This window comes from Microtus oregoni, unplaced genomic scaffold (genome assembly GCF_018167655.1).
Source record: "Microtus oregoni isolate MIOR12 unplaced genomic scaffold, Mior012 000029F_ref0000214, whole genome shotgun sequence".
Taxonomy (NCBI): Eukaryota; Metazoa; Chordata; class Mammalia; order Rodentia; family Cricetidae; genus Microtus; species Microtus oregoni.
In genome coordinates this window covers 11,616,286-11,638,416 of record NW_024543088.1, presented here as the reverse complement: position 1 = coordinate 11,638,416, position 22,131 = coordinate 11,616,286, and the positions used below count along the sequence as shown (strand labels likewise).

At 47.2% G+C, this 22,131-nt stretch overlaps 1 protein-coding gene across 2 annotated transcripts; it reads left to right on the top strand.

Moving 5' to 3' along the window:
• The first annotated feature begins 256 nt into the window (after positions 1-256).
• Hsph1 (heat shock protein family H (Hsp110) member 1) lies at positions 257-19,211 on the top strand. 2 transcript variants are annotated; one of them, XM_041678100.1, is made up of 18 exons: positions 258-558; positions 2,691-2,748; positions 4,308-4,448; positions 4,989-5,111; positions 5,632-5,731; positions 6,070-6,203; positions 6,535-6,779; positions 7,331-7,559; positions 9,058-9,164; positions 9,336-9,469; positions 11,335-11,543; positions 12,921-13,052; positions 15,293-15,430; positions 15,999-16,124; positions 16,932-17,039; positions 17,139-17,258; positions 17,445-17,606; positions 18,342-19,211. In XM_041678100.1, exons 1-18 carry the CDS (start codon positions 452-454, stop codon positions 18,543-18,545), a joined length of 2,577 nt encoding a protein of 858 aa, XP_041534034.1. In that variant the 5' UTR covers positions 258-451; the 3' UTR covers positions 18,546-19,211. The 2 variants fall into 2 exon arrangements, with proteins under 2 accessions (XP_041534035.1, XP_041534034.1); XM_041678101.1 differs by lacking the exon at positions 12,921-13,052 and having other exon boundaries at positions 257-558.
• The last annotated feature ends 2,920 nt before the right edge of the window (positions 19,212-22,131 follow it).

Sequence of the window (22,131 nt, the reverse complement as noted above, 5' to 3'; positions counted from 1 at the left end):
GGAGGTTGGGCAAGCTCGGTCTGCTGCAGCCAATGGCGTCCGAGCGGCTGCTCTGTCACCATGGCGACGCAGGCCGCCCGCGGGGGCGACCATCCTTCCATTGGGTAGAATCTTTCTCGAAGGCTCGAGAAGAAGGAAGCGGAAGTGGCACGTGGAGGGGCCGGTGGAGGCGCCGGTGAGTAAATGCCGCAGATTCTGGAAAGTTCTCCTCAGTAGGCTACATAAGGCTGAGCGATTGGGACCTCCCCTTTTGGATTGGTAGCTGAGCGGCGGCAGCGGCGGCGGCGGCGGCGGCGGCGGCGGCGGCGGCGGCTGCGTGCGAGAAGGCGAGCTGCGAGCGGTGGCAGAGGCTGAGTGCAGGCTCGCGGGGTAAGCCTGAAGCATCTTCCCGGCCGGTCGGGAGCAGGAGGCGCACGCAGCGGACCCGAGGCGGAGGCTGACCGGGCCAGCCATGTCGGTGGTGGGACTAGACGTGGGCTCACAGAGCTGCTACATCGCGGTGGCGCGGGCCGGGGGCATCGAGACCATTGCCAACGAGTTCAGCGACCGCTGCACCCCGTAAGTAGGAGCCTGGGTGGCCGGGGAGGGCTCGAGCTCGCTGCTTCTCGTGGGAGATGGTGGCCCGGGGATTCGGAGAACCGTGACACCCTGCGACCACCTGGCCTGGCTTGGCCTTTCCCGGCTCGCCCCCTAGCTCCCCACCCAGCTTCTTCCAATCTGGCACCCATTCCCACCTCGGCAGGAATCTCCGTGGAGCCTGAGCTGCCGAGCCTTTTCTTCCGCATGGTGAATCTCCAAATGACCTAGAAGGTTCCAGAGCCTGTGCGCTGCTGCTTGCCTAGGGAGCGGGTGGATTGTTGTTAGCGACCACAGAAACACTATGGTAGAGGAATTCATCGACTCTGGATTTGCTAATGTTGCCCTAGTGCCCTGAATCGTTTTTTGGAAGAGTCCTTTTTAAAGCTTAACGTGAAAGTCGTTCCTGAGAGTTTCAAGACCGAATGTTTGTTTATTTTTGGCACGGTTTAGAATAAGCAGTACAAATTTCACATTGTTGTTGCTAGCACGTTGCTGTGCAAAAACCTCGGTGGGAAAGATGGATTTTTGTCTCTGAATTAAATATTCTGCAGCACCGTGGGAGGGCAAACGGAAGCATGGTAAAGAGCAACTTTTTGAGGGGGGGTAGTTTCTGAAGGTTATGTAGGCACAGATCTGCGTGTGCAGTCAATGACAACAGCTTTTGCTTTTATAGGCAATTATTGTAGGTCTTTTTTTTTTCAAGTGCAGAGTCCAACATTATTAAAACCTGAAGGTAAAATCATTCTGACCTTAGATGATTTATGTGCATAGGAACGTTTATGAGAGTGAATAGGAAATAAGCCTTGCTGGTAACTCACTCTCTGAGCAACGCAATGTGATACTCTTGTCTACCTTTTTACAAAGCCATGGTCGTCTGTTTGGCGGTTAGGAGGAAAGATGCCAGTCTTTCGTCGTGCCTCTCTCCTGTGAGTGCCTCTGTGCTTCTACAGGCTCTGTTTTTTTTTTTAAGCGGCTCAGAGGAAAGCAGGGGAGATGCTCGAGTCAGTGTTGACCAGCATTTTCGACTGATGTTACTGTTAAGCTACAGGGTTAACAATTGGATTGGCTACTGATTCCTATTACAGTTGGTTAGTTGACTTGGAAAATGAGAAGATCGAATGTCTAGTCTCTCAGCTCAGAATCCCAGGATTTGTAGACGGCACCTTAAAAGACCCAGCCATTGCTGGAGGATCCCTGGCTTTTAGCGTGACATTTGGTGTACCTGCTTAGACCACTAGGTCCAGGCTGTTTCCGTCCTCAGCACCGTCCCACTTTACTCATCTCACTTACCCATGCAGGCGCGGAACTGAACCAAAATTAGATTGGGTTTGGATTAGTAATGTACAACGGGGTACTCCTAATCCAAAACCTTAATCACCGCCTCCTCCACACAGCCTCTCCATCTTGTCCCTGTTCTGTTACTACGCCTTCCCTTGCCGTCGCTGAGAAAGCTGTCTGTCTCCTTGCAGGTTGCTCCTCATCTTGTCAGAGCAGGCTTAAGTGACTGACTGGTCACACTCCTTTCCCTCTACACTTGTACTTCAGACTGCAGTAACTTTGGCTATAGCTCTTTCTTGCTTGAACTTCTTATGGGAGCCTCATCTGTGTGCTCTAAACTCTACCGGCAATGCCACAGACCTCTTAGTTACATAAAACCTTTTCATTTGTAAAGCAGGTGGTAGATCAGGACAAAAATAAGTGACAGTGACATTTAGGGTTGTATGAAGCTGATGACAGAGGCACAGTTATGCTCTACTTTTTGTTGGTTGTGCATAATGCCAAGTTTAATAATACTCTAAATTGAGAGCTTGCAGAATTAGTGTTGTTCCATGTTCTTTGTGACCTGGTGACACTGTCTTAGCACTCAAGGTACTGAGCAAGAATGCCCGAGCTACCAGTAGACTAGCAGACTCCTTCATTGGGGTGAGCAGGCTAGCAGTTGTCAGACCTGTGGCTTTCAACTATTAACATTCGCAGACTAAGTTTGGAGTATCAGGGAAAGTTGGAAGCTGCAAAACTGGGCTTCGTTTCTGTTGGAGTTCCCTTCTGTCGGTTTAGAAATGGTTTCGTGTGCTTTTGGACAAACGTGGAACGTTTGTGTTCTGTTCTAGGTCAGTCATATCATTTGGACCAAAAAACAGAACAATTGGAGTTGCAGCCAAAAATCAGGTATGTTCCTAAAGAGAATGCCTATTTGGCTTAAAGGGAAATTCCAGTGGCACCCCAGAATGATGCACCGATGTTTGATACAGTTTTGGTTTTAAAGTCGTAACTCTGGAGAAATGGCTCAGTCAATCAGAGCACTTGTTGCTCTTACAGGTTTGGCTCCCAGCGCCCTCTTGGTGGCTCATAGCTGCCTGTAACTCTACTTCTTACATCCTCTCTGGCCTCCATGGGAACCAGGCACACATGTGCCACGCATACTGCAGACACTCATACATGCACACTAAAGATGAAAGTGGTAGCTCTTTACGATATGGGTGTCAGGTGTTCGTTTGGATCCTTTGGGTGATTGCTTGATCATCCCCACCCTTGTTCCTTCTCGCCTGTTTCTGTTCTTAGATTTTTATTGGCAGCCTTAATTAGGGTAACTTCATTGCCTGTGTATGTATACATACATATACATATATGAATGAATGAGGCTTCTTGGCCGCTGCCTCCTAAGTACTGGGATTAAAGGGACATGACACCGTGCTTGGCTTTAAAATGTCTTAAATGACAGACACTTTATTTTAAAAAACAACAAAAAAAAGAGCCTGGCTAGTGCGACTCCTCAGTGGGCAGAGGTACCTGTTGCCAAACCTGACAACACAAGTTCCATCCCAGGGCCACACGTGGTGGTGGGAGAGGACCAACTCCTGCGGAATGTTTCATATTTGTGTGTGTCTCTGTCTGGTTTACAAGCTGATTGGATGAGCACACCCGGTGGTGCTGAGCCTCGGGCACTGCCCAGCTGTGAAGAAATAGTAGCCCCTTGGTGCTTCCGAGTTTAAGTGACTCCGTTGTTAGCGAGGAGCCTACCTTTGAGTGACATGTCCTCTGAAGTGGGTTGACTCGAGCAGTAGATGAAGAAAACCCCTTCTCAGAACAAGTTGGCATATTTCCATCTTGTTTTCCTTTTTAGCATGTGTACCTGCGAGCAAGACCGCATCCCAGGGAACAGGTTACCTAAGTACCCTGTTTAGCATGCATGTCCAGCAGTGTGAGATGGGTGTGGGTTTGGCAATAAGATCTGTGTCATCATCATCCCCCCCGCCCCCAATAGTCATTTAGACACTTTTAAGATGACCCTTACCTCATCTATCTACCTCTGGCATAGGCCAGTTTCTAGGCAGAAGTGCATACAGTCCTTAGCCTGGCAGTGCTCCGAGTCTGACTTCAGTTGGACAGTGAGCTCTGGCTTGTTTGTGTGGAGAAGATGGGGTGCAGCAGTGCAGTTGCCGAGCGTGTGAGAGCTTTGGAGACTGTTGCACCGTCTTTTCCTTTATCTTGCAGATTTTAAGATCTGCCCCAAAGTCTGATGCCACCATTGCCTTTCCTTCTGGCATTTTCCATAAAAGAAAGTACAGTAGGAGCTATGTATGCATTCATGGAAAATCGAGGACTCTGAGGGAAAGTTAGGTATTACCCCCAGAGTTGGTCTGAGTGGCACAGGTAACGGCCTGAAGCTGCTGTAGGCACTGGTAGGTTGTGAAGTTAGAAGTCTAAGTCTTCCCTTTCTTTTGCAGCAAATCACTCATGCAAACAATACAGTGTCCAGCTTTAAGAGGTTTCACGGCAGAGCGTTCAGTGACCCCTTCATTCAGAAGGAAAAGGCAAGCCTGAGCTATGACTTGGTCTCAATGAAGAATGGAGGCGTTGGAATCAAGGTAACATAAATGATCCACTGGGCTCTGACAGAAGCGTCTCTAGCTCAGCTTAATATTTTAACCCAAACTGACTGGACACAGTGCGGTCTTTCCCTCATATGGCTCCTTTTCAAGTAGAGTTAATAGAAGCTGTCTCTTGAGAATTACTTAGCCGAGCGTACATACTCACATAAGTTATTTGGTGTTCCTTCTAACTTTCTAGTAATTTTTTGGTTGCTTTGGTTTTTTTTTTTTTTCTTTTAAGAAATTCAGGTAATGTTGATGGCTCAGACGCGGTCAGAGAGCCGTTTGGGAGCCTGTGAGAGCAGCGGAGTGCCATCCAGAGAACTGACTAAGCTGCTGTCTGGGCAGCCCACACTGATGACTCAGCCCTAGCTCTTCCCTCCTTTTCATCTCTAGGGAAAAGTTCTTCCTGCTTTTCCTCCCTTTCTTTTTTAGTTCCTTTTTTCTTCCCAAACCAATAAACTCAAATTATGTGGAGCAGGGTCTGTGCTAACAGTGAAGTGTTGGAGTATGTCAGCATGTCCCACTGTGTCGTAGGTCATGTACATGGATGAAGAGCATCTCTTTAGCGTGGAGCAGATAACAGCCATGTTGCTGACTAAGTTAAAGGAAACTGCAGAAAACAACCTCAAGAAGCCAGTAACAGATTGTGTCATTTCAGTAAGTAGACCCAGCCAGGCAATGTGTTTGCTTGCAGCTTGCCTTTCTTTGCTGCAGTATTGCATATATGCATGCTCTTTCCTTACAAGGTATTCTTAGCTGAGTGTTCAGGAGCATTTCAAAGTAAGCACGAGTGATAATTTTAGCTAGAAGCCACAAGGGTTCTTGACTATAGTGGGGTCTCCTGTGGAGCTTTCTGAAAATACAGGTTAACTGGCTGCATCTGCATCTGGGTTCTCTCCAGGACAGTTGGCTGCTGTAATACCAGGGGTTGGTGTTCTGAAGAGCTTCTCACAGTGAAAGATTCCTTCCCTTGGCTGAAAACCAATGCTTTGGGAATTACTGTTTTGTTTGTTTGTTTGTCTTTTAAGGCAACTCTGAAAGCCAAGGAAATCACTAGAAACAAAAGTCTAGATTTATGTTTGAGTTTAGGGGACTGGCCAGGCCACCCACTGTGACTTTATTAGGAGGCTTGCAAAGCAGTTGGAGGTCCTGTATCTAGAGTTGCCCCTCTTTGCAGGTCCCCTCCTTCTTCACAGACGCTGAGAGGAGGTCTGTCCTGGATGCTGCGCAGATTGTGGGCTTGAACTGCTTACGGCTCATGAACGACATGACAGCTGGTAGGAGACAGCCCTTGGTGGTGTGTTCTTACCGGTGCCTTTTAAAGGATGTGATTTAGATCTGCATTTGTGTTGACTGATAGCGCTTTCTCGGTTAAGGAAAACTAAGTTTGGATAACCAGTCTCCTAGCAGACTTGGTAGTGTATATGTAGTCTGATACTATTTGTGACTTTTGCTTTATCATATCTAATGTTGAAGAGTGGTGGGGCATTGGCCGGCAGTCAGGAAGACAGGAGCAAGTGGTTCTTTATAACATGTGGGGGGTCTTCCTGTGACAGTAAACCCCTGAGAAAGTGGCCTGGGCAGCTGGTGATGTGCCTTCTTGTTTCCCTTGCAGTTGCTTTGAATTACGGCATTTATAAGCAGGACCTGCCAGGTGCGGACGAGAAGCCTCGAGTAGTGGTGTTTGTGGACATGGGGCACTCCTCTTTCCAGGTGTCTGCCTGCGCCTTCAACAAAGGGAAACTGAAGGTAAAGTTGAAACCCCTACGCTGGACAGTTTTGAGCCGGGAAGGTGCTTGTTGAAGATGGAGCCCCCTATTGGCAAACTCTGGAAGGGGAGGTGGTCTTTTGTGTTTAAGAAGAATAATGTTAAGGTTCTCTTCAGCGCAGATGGTAAGGGTAGGCAATCCCATAAGAGACTTGAAGAGACTGGTGTTCCTTCAGCTTCATGCCTCCTGACCTGGATTTATGTAGCTCTGAGCCTGTTAGCCTTTTGTTTGAATAGGACTATCTAAGAGTCTAATTGAAGTGGGATTGAAAGTAACCTGATTCTTTCTCTTGTTTTTTTAAACAACCTTAGGTTCTGGGCACAGCATTTGACCCCTTCTTAGGAGGAAAGAACTTTGATGAGAAGCTGGTGGAGCATTTTTGTGCTGAGTTTAAAACCAAGTACAAGTTAGATGCAAAATCTAAAATCCGAGCCCTCCTTCGTCTGCATCAGGAGTGTGAGAAATTGAAAAAGCTCATGAGCTCCAACAGCACAGACTTGCCACTGAACATTGAATGCTTCATGAATGACAAAGACGTCTCTGGGAAGATGAACAGGTGCTTGCGGCTGGGGTTGTACACGTGAAGTGGGTGAAAGGTGGAAGTTTAGCCCAGTAGTCTTTGTTACTCTCTTGACACATGTTTCACGATACGGTTATTGACTGTAAACACCGTTGTATATAACTTAGGATTTAGGGATGCGGCTGTGAAGGATGCTTTTTGTGAATGTGTGTGTGCACTAGCGTGTGTGTTCCTGCCATGGTACTCATGTGGGACTCACAGAACAACTCTCAGGAGTCAGTTTTCTCCCCCCCAGGTTGTCAGGCAAGTGCCTTTGCCTGCTGAGTCCTCTCATCAGCCTGTGAGGGCTTTTAGAAGTACCTTTCCTCAATGGGATTAGTTTCTTTGTATATTATCCACAGAATTTTCTCCCTATCTTCTTTATGCTGTGACGTGTATGTATATACATATATACATGCGGTGTACATTTTATATAAAATCAATGACATGGCTCGTGTGGGATTTAGGGTGCTGAGGAAAAGGCTGAATGAGTTGGGTTGGTAAAAACCCATAGTAATGGTTGCCACTGGCTCCTTTCATTTCCTAAGGTCCCAGTTTGAGGAACTGTGTGCAGAACTCCTGCAAAAAATAGAGGTCCCTCTTCATTCACTGATGGAACAAACGCACCTCAAGGCCGAAGATGTGAGTGCCATTGAGATAGTTGGAGGTGCCACGAGAATTCCAGCTGTGAAAGAAAGAATTGCCAAATTCTTTGGAAAAGATGTCAGCACCACACTCAATGCGGACGAAGCCGTGGCCAGAGGGTGTGCCCTGCAGGTGAGGTTCTGCTGGGCTTTCTGGGGTCACACACGTGGAACCCTGGGCCTGCTTCCCTTCCAGAGGAAGTTCCTTTTAGGTGACCCAGTAAGCCTAGCAGACTGGGGTACTGCTGTGGAGGTGAGAAAGGGGAAGGCCCAGCTGCTGTTCTTTTTGGTTTTGTTTTTTTGATTTTTGTTTGTTTTCTTTTGGTTTATTTGCTAGGTTGGTTTTTTGGTTTGGTTCTGTTTTTTGCGACAGGGTTTCTTTATGGCTTTAGCGCCTGTCCTAGAACTAGCTCTTGTAGACCAGGTTGGCCTCAAACTCAGAGATCATCCTTCTTCTGCCTCCCAAGTGCTAGGATTAAAGGCGTGTGCCGCCTCCGCCACCACCACCAGGCCCCAGCTGGTGTTCTGAGACGATGACTAGAAATGGGCCTGGTTGGGAGATGGCAGAAAACAGCTGACGAATGCTCGTCGGTGTGTGATGCTGGCAACACCTGACTTCAGGCACAGGAGGGAATCCACTGTGATGATTGAGTTGAGGAAGAACGTGTGTAGGGGTTAGGAATGTTAGTTACCAGATGGTTCTAGAAAATAGTTCTTTTTCCACCCCCACATGAAGCTGAAGGGTTACGCTGGTGACACAGGAGCATGAAGTGTAGATGTTGGTATTGAACAGAGGATGTCTGACAGTCGTTCACAAGTAAAGGAGAGTCTGTGAACGAAGGTCTCTAGAGAACTCACCTTGTATGACACAGAAGAGAGAGGGCAGCCTTGCCCGCTGTCTTGTCATGGCCTAGGCTGGCTTTGATTTATTAATGTTGGTTAATTGTACAGGATAGTGGGCTTCCTTACAATGTTGTCGCATGTCTATAGGTACATGTAGAGTGTTTGACCCCTGTTGCCCAAGCTAACCCCTTGCCATGGGTCATTTACTCCATAGTAGCCCTTTGCAGGGAGGAGTGTGCACCTTTGTCTCTGCTTCCCCCGGTAGGTGGAAATTAGAGCTCCTGAAAAGGAGCGCATTTCTGGCCTCTGCTTTGAGGGAGACCACTGATGAGATGTTCTCCTGGTGGGTGGGTGTGCTTTCTTCATTTGTTTAGTTAGTTTTGTGTGTCCTGTGTAGACAGGCTGTCCTGTCCCAGTTTTGACTTTACAGATTATATTGAGAATGCACACATTTTGAGTTTCATCCCTTTTGGTGCTTTGACATGTGAAAGCAATAAAGCAGAACTTGTGGGTGTCTGCATCTCAGAGAGAATCAGCTTGTAATTGAAAATGCCACCAGCAAGGCATTTCTGGGAAAGCCTGTGCTTTCAGTCTGTGGAACTTGGAATTAAGGATTTCTGGCCCCAAGATTCGTGATTTGTCCTTGTGTCTGGTGATTAGCGTACTGCTAGGATGACACATTCTGCAAGCAGTGTAGATCTGCCCATCCCAGTAGAACCGTCATAGTGAAAGGTGTATGGGAATACTGCGCTGATATTTCTAACCTTTAAATACCTTGTCTTTTCAAGTGTGCGATTCTCTCTCCGGCATTTAAAGTTCGAGAGTTCTCTGTCACAGATGCCGTTCCTTTTCCAATTTCTCTGGTCTGGAACCACGACTCAGAAGAGACCGAAGGGTATGTAGCCACAGATAGCTTTCCGATGCTGTCTTCAAATAAAAGTTGAGTGTCCAGGGAATTTTCGGGGGCCAAACCTATCCTCCTCTGCATTTGGTTACTGTGAACAACAGGCAGAATTAGTAAGGTTGTCAAGTTGAGCTGTGGATGTCTTTGCTGCCTTCCTCCTAGTGTTCATGAGGTGTTCAGTCGGAACCATGCTGCTCCTTTCTCCAAAGTTCTCACCTTCTTGAGAAGGGGACCTTTCGAGCTGGAAGCGTTCTATTCGGACCCTCAAGGAGTTCCATATCCAGAAGCCAAAATAGGTAAGCAAGTCATGTGTGCACCAGCCCTGGGACTTAGAGCTGCAGCTTGTCGTTAGCGTAGAAACTACTTCTACGCTGGAACTACTTCTGTAGAAGAGTCCTGAGGAGTCTTTCTTTCATTGGACGCTTTGACCTGGACTTGCTAGCCTAGCTGCTTTGTTGCGATAGAGTCTGTATTTGCAGAATACTGGCCACTGACCTTCCTGCAGGATTAAGTGTTGTTGGCGAGGTGTTACTTCAGATCCCACAGCAGGTCGGCACTTGGCAGGTCTTCTTGTATACTTCATCCTCTCTGAAGGGGCGTCTCTTCAGGTGCATTTTCCACTGGGAGGCTTGCCATTGTCCCTCTGCTTTTAGTGTTACTAACTTCATGTTTTTTATATTGGAAAAGCTGCTGCTATTGCCAGGCCTCTAAGAGAAAGCATTGGGAGGACTCGAGTCTGGCCAGCTGCCTTTTCTTCTGCAGACTAAGGTGTTGTGGCCTGTCACCTGTTCACAGTGTGGCAGGATAGCAGCTGGAGAAGCTGTTGACTGCAGGCCTGAAGTTGTCAGGGTTGGACTCTGCACATCTGTCCCCTTCCCAGAGATGAGCTGTTGCTTAAGTGTTGGTGTTCTGCTCACCGATGACCAGCTGTCCGTCAGGCGCACTTTCACATTCTGTACTCATGAGTGGCGTGCCCAGAAGGGTTTCTGTAAAGGACCATTTGGCAGTTACTTCCTGACTTAGTGGTTTGTGCCAGCCGCTGTGCTTGACTGGCCTAGAAGTTAAATCTAGCAGTGTGCTGTGCAGACGGCTCCTAGGTTAACGTTGCCTTCCACGTATCTCTTGAATATAACTGGTTCACTTGTGGAGACTGGGTCTGTCTCTAGTCCTGGTTATCCTGGTGCTTCCTATGTATTCCTGAGTGCTGGTACTAAAGGCATGTGCCATGCCCAGAAAAGTGCACGTTTTATTATTTGTATGAGAGTGCAGGTATGGAGGTCACGGGAATTTGGGGAGTTGGTTTTCTTCTTGTGATGTGGGTCTAGGTTTGAACTTGGGTCACCACGCTTGCACAGCAAGCCCTGAGCTGCCCTCGAGAGGCTGGTGACTTAGTGGGGGATAAGTGTCAACACTCAACTCTGCAGTAAGTGCTCATTCAAAGAGGCCCTCCAAAGCAGTGCCTCATCCTTCCTAACTCTGACCCTTTAATACAGCTTCTGACATTGTGCTGACCCCAGCCATAAAATTATTTTTGTTGTTACTTCATATCTGTAATTTTACTATTGTTGTGAACCATAATGTAAATATCTGTTTCCCAATATTTTTAGGCCACCCCTATGAAAGGGTTGTTTGACCCCAGAGGGAGTAGCAGTCTACAGGTTGAGAACGTTGCTCTAGACCAGTTCACAGCAGCATTCAGATGACATTCTCTGTGTTACTCTGCAAGGCTGTGGGACTACCCTAGCAGTGCAGGCTTTGATGTGTGCTGCTATTCATGTCCCCTGTGTAAAACATGACTTAAATTTTCATTATTCTATCAGAAGATTAGTATTTCCTTAAAAGACTAAAAATTTAGCATGTGCTTGGTCCTCATGATCTGGTGTGTGCTCATCCACCTGGAGATGAGGAGGAGGCAAAACTGTTTTGCAGGAGGAGTTCCTGCCCCTGGTGTCTGCCCAGTGGGTATTACCACAAGAGTGTGCTTCCTTCAGTTTAATGGCATGAGTTGTAATAGACTCCTAAGAGCCTGCTTAAGGGACTTGAAGTTGGTTGGGGTGGAGAAACAAACAGTTTCGGCTTGATCTCTTAGCCTTATGTTTTCTTGGCTGTCTTTGTAGATATAGAAGTTCATCTCTAAACTGGCAGTTTCTTTTTGCTCTAGGCCGTTTTGTTGTTCAGAATGTTTCTGCACAAAAAGATGGAGAAAAGTCTAAAGTGAAAGTCAAAGTGCGTGTGAACACACATGGCATCTTCACCATCTCCACGGCATCCATGGTGGAAAAGGTCCCAACTGAGGAGGACGACGGGTCTTCTGTCGAGGCAGACATGGAGTGTCCAAACCAGAAACCAGCAGAAAGCTCGGATGTGGATGTAAGTGGTTGGAGTGACTGTCAGTTCAGAAGTAAAATGGACTTCATTCTGAGCTATGGAGGGGGGGAGGTTAAATATGTTTTAGTAACAAAGCATTGATCAGAAGTTGTGTAATGATAATCGGTCCTGCCAGTTAATGGCAGGATATTAGAACATGCTACATTGTGACTGAAGTGCATGACCTCTTGGAGAAACTGGTCTATAACTGAGACAAGCTGCTTTTTCTTTTCTTGCTATGTTAAATCAGATGTTGACTGGCTAAAAACAACTATAAAAATTGAAATGGGAAATGGTTTTGTTTCGTTTTCATTGTATGGCAAAATTGGTGTTGGTATTCCAGGCCCCATTTTTATTAGCATGACTTTGTGGGTTGGGGGAGTCAAGAAGAACAATGTCACAGATAATGGTGGCGTTGAGACTGCTTAGCTTAGCCTTGCAGTTGATTTCTGGGAGCAAGGAGAAGTGGCTTACAAGAAGAGGCAGGCAGACAGTGCAGTGTTGGTGTAAGACTTTGGTATCCACTGGTCTCAAACACTGAAGGACTATTAGAATCACAGGAACCTTAGCTTGTTCTCATCTGGACACTGTCACAGAGTGAGTGTGGCTAGTGCTTCATCCTCTCGGGGTCATAGTGCCTTAGATGTGAGTAATGCCTTACCTCAGTGCTTGCCTTCAGTTCTAGAAGCTGTAGGTGGAAAATGTGGAAGACCTGAGAGGGTTGGGCAGGGAATAGAGTAGTTGAGCCTTGGTTCTCTAGCCATGGGGAAAGGTCATAGCAGCACAGACTTGCCAGGAACTGGGGGCTACCAAAGAGCTTCAGGGGTCATTTCCTTCCCCTTTTGTCTTGAAGCCGTATTTTTAGGCAGGGTTGCTAGTTGACGTGCACTAGTTATTCTTTGTTCTGAGATCCCTTGAGGTAAGATAGCTGAGTCCTGAAGCAGGGGTGAGAAGCCCTGGGATAAACCATAGTTGTCCTTTCTGTAACTCTTGAGTGATGCCATCGAGGTACGTGCTGCCGCTGCCGCTCGAGTTCAGACACTTGGTTTTGGAAAGAGCCTGGGCTAGTAGCCGGCCCATTTCCTGTGCTGACGAGAGTCAGATCTGTACAGAGCTGGAGAAAGGCTCTTCAGGGGACTCTGGATTGTCACCATCGGTCAGAGCCCCTGTGGATTATGTAACTGGTTATAACACTGTCATTCATAAAATTTCTTACAGGTTTGAAATGTTTCACGAACTTGTTTTATTTTTATCTAGTACCTTTTCTGCCCACCTACTAAAATTTCAGAAATTGAGAGTACTGTCTTTGGTGCCCTGTAACTTTCAATTCATACAGTACACCTGCTTTCTACATCCTTTGTGCCTGGGCTTTCATTTCAGAAAAATAGCCAGCAAGACAACAGTGAAGCTGGAACACAGCCCCAGGTACAAACTGATGCTCAGCAAACCTCACAGTCTCCCCCTTCACCTGAACTTACCTCAGAAGAAAACAAAATCCCAGATGCTGACAAAGTGAGTGACTCTTCCAGTTCCTTCCATTAGACAATGTTGCAGCATGTGATGGTTAACGGTGTAGACCTGGGGTTTCGAGAGGAGTCCAGGCGACTGCGGGCTGTAGGGTTTGTTCTCTGTTCGTTTTCTACACAGTACTTGGCTAAAGAGCCGCGAAAAGGAGTGCTCGGACTTACGCTGGGAACCAATGTTTTCCTTTAGATCTCAAAGCCTCTGATAATTCCACTCTAAGATGAGCCCAAACTAAAGCAAAAGTCTGCTGAAGGCAGAAGTACCTGCTGATGCCAGAAGCAGAAAGATGCATCCCAGCACTGCAAGAGTTACTAAAGAGTTGGTTGATTAATTAGCTAATTCATGGATTTTAGGAGTCTGGTCAGCTTTTTCTCCTTTCAACTTATTATCAATTTTGAGTTAATTTGATGGTCTGCTAATAATAGCTGGTTATATTTCCAAGTGATTGTTCCTTTATCTTGCTTCCAGAATTGGAAGCTAAATAAAACTAATGTGTCCCTTGAAAAATGGCAGCTTGTAATCAGACCTTTCAAACTAGTGATCCTGTTGGTAGTGAGGAGCCCTCATTGTTTCCAGCGCAAGCTGTGCTTTGGTGTTCACATCTCTGCAGGCTTCCTGTAAGTGATTAACTGTCCATTGCAGTCTGGTTTCCTCTCGCCTTCTGAGGATACCTTCCCCCACTCAGGCAAGTTTCAGAAGGGAAGGGCTGCTGGAGGCCACAAGAGATTCTTTACTGGGTTTTCGTTTGCCTCTGTCCTGATTAATCCTGCAACCCTTAGCATTAACTCTGGGTCCTGACGAGTTTTGAAAGCTGCTTTTGTTTTTCCCCCTTACTAGAAAAGAGTTGAGGTGGTAACAGTTATTTAAAAAACGGGTCCTCACGTTTCAATATCTTCCCCTTGATTTAGAGGTACATGTCAGCAGACTTGTGCAGATACCTCAGTGCCTTTCTAGAAAATGACATTGGGTTGGCTCTCAGCCCTTGAACATGTCTTGGAGGGTTTCTCATCTGGGTTGGAATGCCACTTTGTGGTTGTGTTGGTTTGGCCAGGGGTTGGTTGAATTTTGTGCTCCTTTTGTTTCTGTTAACTGCCGTAGACTACAGTTTAATCTGATCCTGGAATATCAATTGCACTTCTGTGTTTTGTCAGCGATAAGCAGTGGGTTGGTTTTTCTCTGTTGGGGTTCAGGGCATGATGCATTGGCACTGCAGGTCGACTGCATGGGCCACAACACTTAGCCGAGGTACGGTCTCTAGGGAACGTGTGTGTGCAGCCGTCAAGCAAGCCCTAAGGCTTGTAGCTCAGGTGCCCAGGACAGTGATGCAGTGGATTGGTAGTTCCACCTTGACATGTTAGCCTACGCGATCCTGCTAGGTTCTGCACACCTAGCTTAAGGCTACCCTGTCACTGCGTCTCCTCAGCAGTGAGTCATTTGGGGCAGAAAGCATGGTAAGAATCTGAGGGCAGGGAGTGGACGGTGTTTGGAAAATTGAAGGCTACCTCTAGAATTGTATTCCTGTCATGTAAGTAATCTAGAGTAAATACACTATGACTAGCTAGCCTTTCTCCAAAGCATTTGCTGGTAATGTTTGAGTTAATTTTCCTTTTAGTAGTCACATACACATAGTGACATATCTTCAGGTTAGGGTGTCAAACGCTTGTTTTTCCTTGCATAGTCCAAAGCCAGTTTTCTGTAGTGTTTTTATGTTTGTAAGACCCTTTCATCTCTTTGTGGCCCAAGCTGGCCTCAAAGACATAGCTACAGGCTCCTGAGTGCTGAGGTGACAGGTATGACCACTGTGCCTGGCTGTCCTGAGAGTTCCAAATGAGAAGTGACACGGCGGAAAGGCAGGTAGTACCTCTGCACGTGATACACAGACTTGTAGGGACGCTCTGGGCACTAATTCTGATAGGAACAGGTACTGTGCTGGGCTGGAGAGAGTAAGATAGTCATTCCAGCACTGACTGAAGCCTAGAATCTCCAGTGGTGTTCTGAGTGTATGTGACGATTTGGAGACTTACAGACTGGTCTAAATAGAGAAGGTGGTGGTGATGCAGGAAGATGGTGCACGTAGCTGCTGCCATAATCCGAAGTGGGCGGTGGGCGCAGATGCTCTTCTACACACCTCCAGCGTGAGAATTAGAGATCTGTACATGAAGCATCAGTCAATGTGGTAAGTGTTTGATTTCCAAGGATTAAGAGTTTTTATTTTTCTTACCCTCAAGGCAAATGAAAAGAAAGTTGATCAGCCTCCAGAAGCCAAAAAACCTAAAATAAAAGTGGTAAACGTTGAGCTGCCTGTAGAAGCCAACTTGGTCTGGCAGCTAGGGAGAGACCTTCTTAACATGTACATTGAGACTGAGGTAAGTGTTTTTATTGGGTGTTTCTGTTTGGTTGGTTGTGCATACTGCAAGGGATGAGTGACTAATTCCTCACCAGGACTGAAGTTTAACTGAGTTCCGAGAGCAGAGAGAGGCAAAGATGAAGGAAGCTACAGGGAGTTTGTTGGGTATGGATGCTGTGCAGGTCTGTGTTTGGTTGAGAATAGCTCTGTTCTTTGACATAATGGGAACAATCTGAGCACAGGCACTGTAGGAAGCAGGCCATAGAATTGCCCTCTTAAAGTACCTGTGCATCACAGATGTGCCTTCATAGTCTCAAAGTCAGGAAACTGAGGGGAATCGCTGCATTTAGAAATTGTAAAAAATACCCTTTTGTAAATTGAAGAGTATATTGAAAAACGGGATAGCCTAATGTTACATTAGAAAACAACCTCTCCATGTGTGTTTCTAAGTCGAAGGAACATGACATTTTGTAGAAATGTTTCATGAGGTGCAGATTAGAAAGAAAAGGTTTTATGTGGTCATCGTGCCAACACGTTGAGGTGTGGCTTGAGCCGCTGGGAGTTGGCTAACCTCTGCTTCCTGACAGGGGAAGATGATAATGCAGGACAAACTGGAGAAGGAGAGAAACGACGCTAAAAACGCAGTGGAGGAGTGTGTGTACGAGTTCAGGGACAAGCTGTCTGGACCCTATGAGAAATTCATATGCGAGCAGGTAGGCCCAGGATGTTTAACACTCACCCGTCTGTGCTTGTGGTCACTTGAGTGTTCCAAAAACAAAAGTTGGAGAGCAGAACTGAGCAGGCCCTGGACAGGGGCTCAGCTGCCCTGGGTGTCGCCTGTCACTCGAGTAGGTCTTCACCATGCAAACGTCTGCTCTTGTCAGACGCATGACATGAAGGCTGCGAAGATGAATAGGAACCCGTAGCTTCTATGTTGGTGTTCCCTGGGCAGCCGTCTGCTGCTGTCACCCGTGAGGCATGTTCAGCACTGTTAGTAAGCGTCACTGGCCTGTCGCCCTTTCTTTCCTAACTGAAGCTCTGGGTAGATCCAGAAGCACAGCTGCGTGTCAGGTGGAACTTGGGAAAAGACGGGCCGGGCCGGACTGGTGTGGGGACCATCATAAAGATGGTTACACTTGGGGTAGAACCCCCGCCCCAATCCTCGTCCTCTGAGCTGCCCTACAATGTGCTTTGATTACTATCTGTGCCAGGCATAATTGAGACAGTTGCTTTGGAGAGTAGGGACATAAATTGCTCTTCCGTGACCCAAGCATGACTCTGGAGCTGGGTTTCTCCGGTACAGCCTTGTGAAGCAGAAGTGTTGTTAAAATCATTGTAGTAAGACAGAAGCCCCAGTTGCCTGTGCCTCACGTGACACCATAGGACTCTAGTTAATGTGAGGGGAACCCAGTGTGTCCGGTCCCTCTTGGGTGAGCTGCTGGGGTCATTGCCTAAGATGCCTACTTGGGTTAAGAACCTCTGAGGTAAGACTGCCACTAACCTTTATCTTTCATGTAAAGGAACATGAGAAGTTCCTGAGGCTTCTCACAGAGACAGAAGACTGGCTGTATGAGGAAGGAGAGGACCAGGCCAAGCAAGCATATATTGACAAGCTGGAAGAGCTGATGGTAAGCTCTTTGCCCTGACAGGTGCAGCTTGCACTGTACACCGTAGAGGGTTACTGAAGTGTAAGGTTGGCAGTTGTTAACCCCTCTCCTACACTTTAGAAAATGGGTACTCCTGTTAAAGTCCGGTTTCAAGAAGCCGAGGAACGGCCGAAAGTATTGGAGGAGCTGGGGCAGCGGCTGCAGCACTATGCCAAGATTGCAGCGGACTTCAGAGGCAAGGTAGGCGCTGCTGTTACCCCATGAGTGACCTGGACTTGGCCAACACGTGACCTCAGCATCTCTAGCCTAATAAATGTTGAGTGAGGAGTATTGGCGTTTCACACCAAGGTGGATTTGAACTTAGGGAAAGTGGGGAGAGTAGATGTGTCTGTTCAGAACCCTCTAGTGTCTCTGTTTTCTGTCCAGGATGAGAAATACAACCACATTGATGAATCTGAAATGAAGAAGGTTGAGAAGTCTGTTAATGAGGTGATGGAGTGGATGAATAATGTCATGAATGCTCAGGCTAAAAGGAGTCTTGACCAGGACCCTGTTGTGCGCACTCAGGAGATAAGAGCGAAAGTCAAGGTGAGTGTGTCATCTTTTGTCTGGATGGTCAGCGTGACACATGGCGTTTCCCTATAAATCTTTGACCTCATCTGGATCGGTACTGGCTTCCCTAATGCATTATTGCCAGTACATAAATTTTCCCTAGTTGGCTGCATGCAGTGCATTGAACCCCTACATGTCCCAGCAGGTGCTGTTTGTCCTTCTTTTGAGGAAACAGACACCATTGAGAGCAGTCAGTCCTGCCCCCGTGGAGGGGAGACCAGCATGCTTCAGGTGTCAGCATTAATCCTGTGGGAGAAAAGGAAAATGGGCGAAGTGGGTCAGGATGCTCAGCTGTGCAGAGCAGCAGGTTGGGCATTGACCAGGGGCGCCTTTCACTGAGAAGAAAACAAAGGACTTGTCTGGATCACATGTGAGGAAGTCCAGGGAAAATCGGCTATTTTAGCTACTTTGAAGTTCTGAGCTATAGACCGCATCTTGAAGTGACTTAACCTCGAGTCCCTTCCATATTATGGAATTCATGATTCCCACATTTTATGTTGCAGCCATAAGGTAGCATTTATAGCTACCTAGCAAGTCCCCAAGAAACCCTAGGAGGTAGTCACTTTGATCAGGCTTGTCACTATGATTTGCACAGGTTTGATGAGACAAATGGAATTGGGTAAGAAAATCCTGAATCGGGAGTGTGGGGAAGTAGTTGAGTGAACTGGGTGGATCGGAGCTAAAATCATATGGCTAATTTTGTCTTCTTAGGAACTGAACAGCGTTTGTGAGCCTGTTGTAACTCAACCCAAACCAAAAATTGAATCACCTAAACTGGAGAGAACTCCCAATGGCCCAAATCTTGACAAGAAAGATGATTTAGAAGGCAAAGATAATTTTGGTGCTGAAGCCCCGCATCAGAATGGTGAATGCCACCCTAACGAAAAGAGCTCTGTCAACATGGACCTGGACTAGGCTCTGCGCCAGCTTCCCCTCCAAGTCATGAAATGTTTGCCATAGTATGTGACTCTGTACAACAGACTTGAGTATTTATATTTTCTTTCTTTTTTTTTAAGACTGTCTAGAAATTTTGTGTATTATATGGGGGAAAAGAAAAGCTTGAGTCTGTAGTCTTTGACCCTAAGGGAGAATGACCTTGGTGACAGAGTCCTGTAGCAGTGTGACCCACTGAACGCTGTGCAGTATTGCTGCTAGGACCGCTGAGGAGTTGAGTTTCTTTTGAGGAGACAGACTCTGCCTGCTTTTCAAGTGCTCTGTGATTGGAATCTCGGAGCAGTGCTTCTCACCAAGGTGGTTTTTTTTTTTTTCTTTTGCATTTTTCTCTCCATTTCCGCATGTGTGTGGCTGTGGGTGTTTATAAATGAGATTAAGTCTGATTTGTAAGGGCTTTCAAAAATTAAGTCTGCCCCATAGAGTGATTTTGCTTCCATTATTACACATTCAGCGAGTGCAACGCAGCTAGTGACCTGTAGCAGCATGCAGAGCAGGCTGTAACCATCACCACAGTGCACTGTCCCGTGGAGGTGCGACAGACACGGGAGATGTATGGATCATGTGATCATTGTGACCACCTCATGAGCTTTAGAATAAAGTTCACCCTGTGGTGTCATTTCTAAACGGCTCACTTTGTCACTGACTCAGAATGGTATTGGGGGACAAGTACATCTTAAAACATGGCACCTGCTGGAAACCCCACCCTGGAAGACCCTGCTGGCGTCCATGACCGTCCCCTTATTCTCTGATGACTGACCAGCTGTGGTCGGCTAGTCATTACCCACCCGGGGTCTCTCTACAACTATAAGCCCAAAAGGTTCCTGTAAGTGTTGCCCAATACTGAAAATTCACATCTACGGTGGATTCTGGTCTGAAGCCAGCTTCAAATATTTTAGCCAGATTCCACCTTGGGTGGGTTTGAGTGTTCTTTAGGTGTTCTGTGTCCTTCAAGGTTTTGCTACGTAGAGTTTTTTGAGTTTAGCGTGGCGTGGCTCCCTAAGGCAGGGAATCATGGTTGTCAGCAAGTGACAGAGGAAAATTCTTCACCTGGTGTCAACTGGTAAGCCCAGAAAAAGCAGATTTGGTCAGTATCGCCTTCAATGGCACACCTTCCAGCAAGGTCCTATCCTGTCTCCTCAGCCAGCGTGCCACAGCTAGAGACGTCACTCAAATGCAAGGCTGTGTATTTTGTGTGTCTGAATGAACTCTGGTCCTCTGCAAGAGCAGCAAATGGTCTTAATTGCTGAGCCGTCTCGCCAGCCCATAGGTTCTGTTTCTGTCACTTAGCATCTCCAACATCTGTACTCCAACTATTTGTTGCTTGTGGCTTGACACAATTCCTTTTGGATTCTGACAGCTTTCACACAATTGTAAGAAAACCTCCCTTAAATATCAAATTAGCGCTTATTATTACTGTAAGGCTCTTCTCATCTTTATATATGGGTAGTGAACACTGCAGTGGCCAGTCACTCTCAGGCTCAACACATCTTCCCATGCACTTCTCACAGGGGCCTCTTCGTCCTGACACAGTTGTATCATCGGGTCCCATTCTCACAAAATATCATTTACAACTATTCCTTGGATTTGAGATCCATTCAGAGGGTTAGCCCCATCAACCTAATATTTTGTGATCTAAGTTTTGCTTGAGAATTTTGAATGCTTTCCTCCTACCAGACTAGTGTTTAGCCAGGTGTGTGTGTGGGGGGGGGGAGTGGCTTTAAAAGAAATTAGCAGATGGATTACTTCAGAGCCACTGAGCAATTAAACGTAGCCCACTGAAAAAGTCAGACATATTATGTAGAAGGCTTTTGGCCACCTGACTGTTGAAGCTACTGGGGCAACCTGATTAAAGTCCTGTTTGCCTCTTTTGAATGGCACGTATCTCTAATCGAATGATTGCCGATCTTAACCGCCCTGAGAATAAAGCCTGTGGTGGACCCTCTCAGCGGCACACGCACTGACAGCAAAGTGTGTCCATTCTGCAGTCCTGAGCTGGTGTGTTTCTCGAGGGCCCCTAGCCGTTTGCGATTTGTGTGTAGGTTTGAAACCTGGCCCTCAGGGAGGAGGTGGCAGCTTACTCTACTGTGAAATGAAAGAAAACCCAGCCGAAAGCGTGTGGTCTGAAGAGTGGACCATGGTTCGGTCAGCAGGTGCGGATGCTCAGATGCGTTCCACAGGAACCCAGGAGGAACCTGGGTTACACAGACTCAAGTGGAGGAGTACGGCAGCCTTCGTTGTGGTAGGGTCATTATTTGTTGAGTGACTAATTGAATGAGTCTGTGCAAACAGCTTCAGAAGGCTAGTAGTGAGGATGTCAGAAGACAGCAAAGGACCGGCCAGACTAGAAGGGGGAGCAGCCTGTGAGGACACACAGGGCACGGGTCGGAAAGGCCATAGAACATGCCCTGATGATCTGCAGACGGTTGCAGTGTCGGGCACTGCTGCATTCCAAAAGCACACTGTACAGGCAGAATTCGGAAAGCAAGCGGTCACCCGGGTGCAGTAAATGACCTCCAGAGACCATGTGGAGCCTGGAGTGGGGATGGAAGGCTAGGTCTGATGATTTCTCTTAGCTCAATTTATCAAGGAATTGTACTTGCCTTTTGCCCATTGAATCAGCAAGACCTGGATGTCAGAGACATTAACACCGCAAACTCAAGGGGCCTTTGAGTGCCCTGTGTCTCTTTGTCCCTCTGGCTTCCCCCAGGTCTCACCTTCCGCTTGTTTCCTGCGTGGTACTTTCTGGAAGGATCAGTGTCAGCCAATAGCTGACGTCATCCCTGATGCATTTACTAAACAGCTGTCTCTTCACAAGCCATTTCAAACTCCATTCCTCAGAGAAACAGTAAAATTGTGTGATTAAGATAAGACCTAATGGGTTGGCCTGGAGAGATGGTTCAGCGGGTAAGGGCTGCTCTTCCAGAGGTCCTGAGTTCAATTCCCAGCAACCACATGGTGACTCACAACCGTCTGTAATGAGATCTGGTGGCCTCTTCAGTCTAATACTCTCTTCCATCATGCAGGCATACAAGCATGCACATACGTAAAATACATAAATAAATTTTAAAAAAGACCAAACTGAAGTCTGTGCCAGCCCAGCCACCAGTATGGTAGGTGGCATTTTGGTTGCTTCCAGGAGATGGGGAGGGCACAGCCAGGACTGGGGCCGCCTCTGGTGAGTAAGCGCACACCTGTGGGCCAAGGCTTTGCAGAATCGCTCTTGCTGTGGTACCATTTCCTTCCTGAGTTAGTACTGCCCCCTCCACCCCCGCTGCCCTGGTTTAAGAGAAGTGGCTGGGTACTCTTCTCTTACAATTGGTAACAAGAGGCCTGGGCTGGCTGAAGAGGGTCCTGAAAATGAAGAAGGGGATGAGGAGACATTAAGGCAGGGCTGAGGCTTTGGTGAGGAGGGCTGTAGTGCAGCCCAAATTCTATTTCCTTGGCATGGTGGCCCTGCCTGTCCCCACTTGCCCTCCTACCTCTCACATACGTATATCCTACCCCCCCCCCGCACATGCACACACACACACACACACACACACACACT

Excerpts from the sequence above, each read along its gene's own strand:
- Hsph1 (XM_041678100.1), top strand. The coding sequence starts at position 452 with ATGTCGGTGGTGGGACTAGACGTGGGCTCACAGAGCTGCTACATCGCG. Across the intron at positions 6,204-6,534 it reads TCAACAAAGGGAAACTGAAG|GTTCTGGGCACAGCATTTGA; the intron begins GTAAAGTTGAAA and ends AAACAACCTTAG. Across the intron at positions 11,544-12,920 it reads CAGAAAGCTCGGATGTGGAT|AAAAATAGCCAGCAAGACAA; the intron begins GTAAGTGGTTGG and ends CTTTCATTTCAG.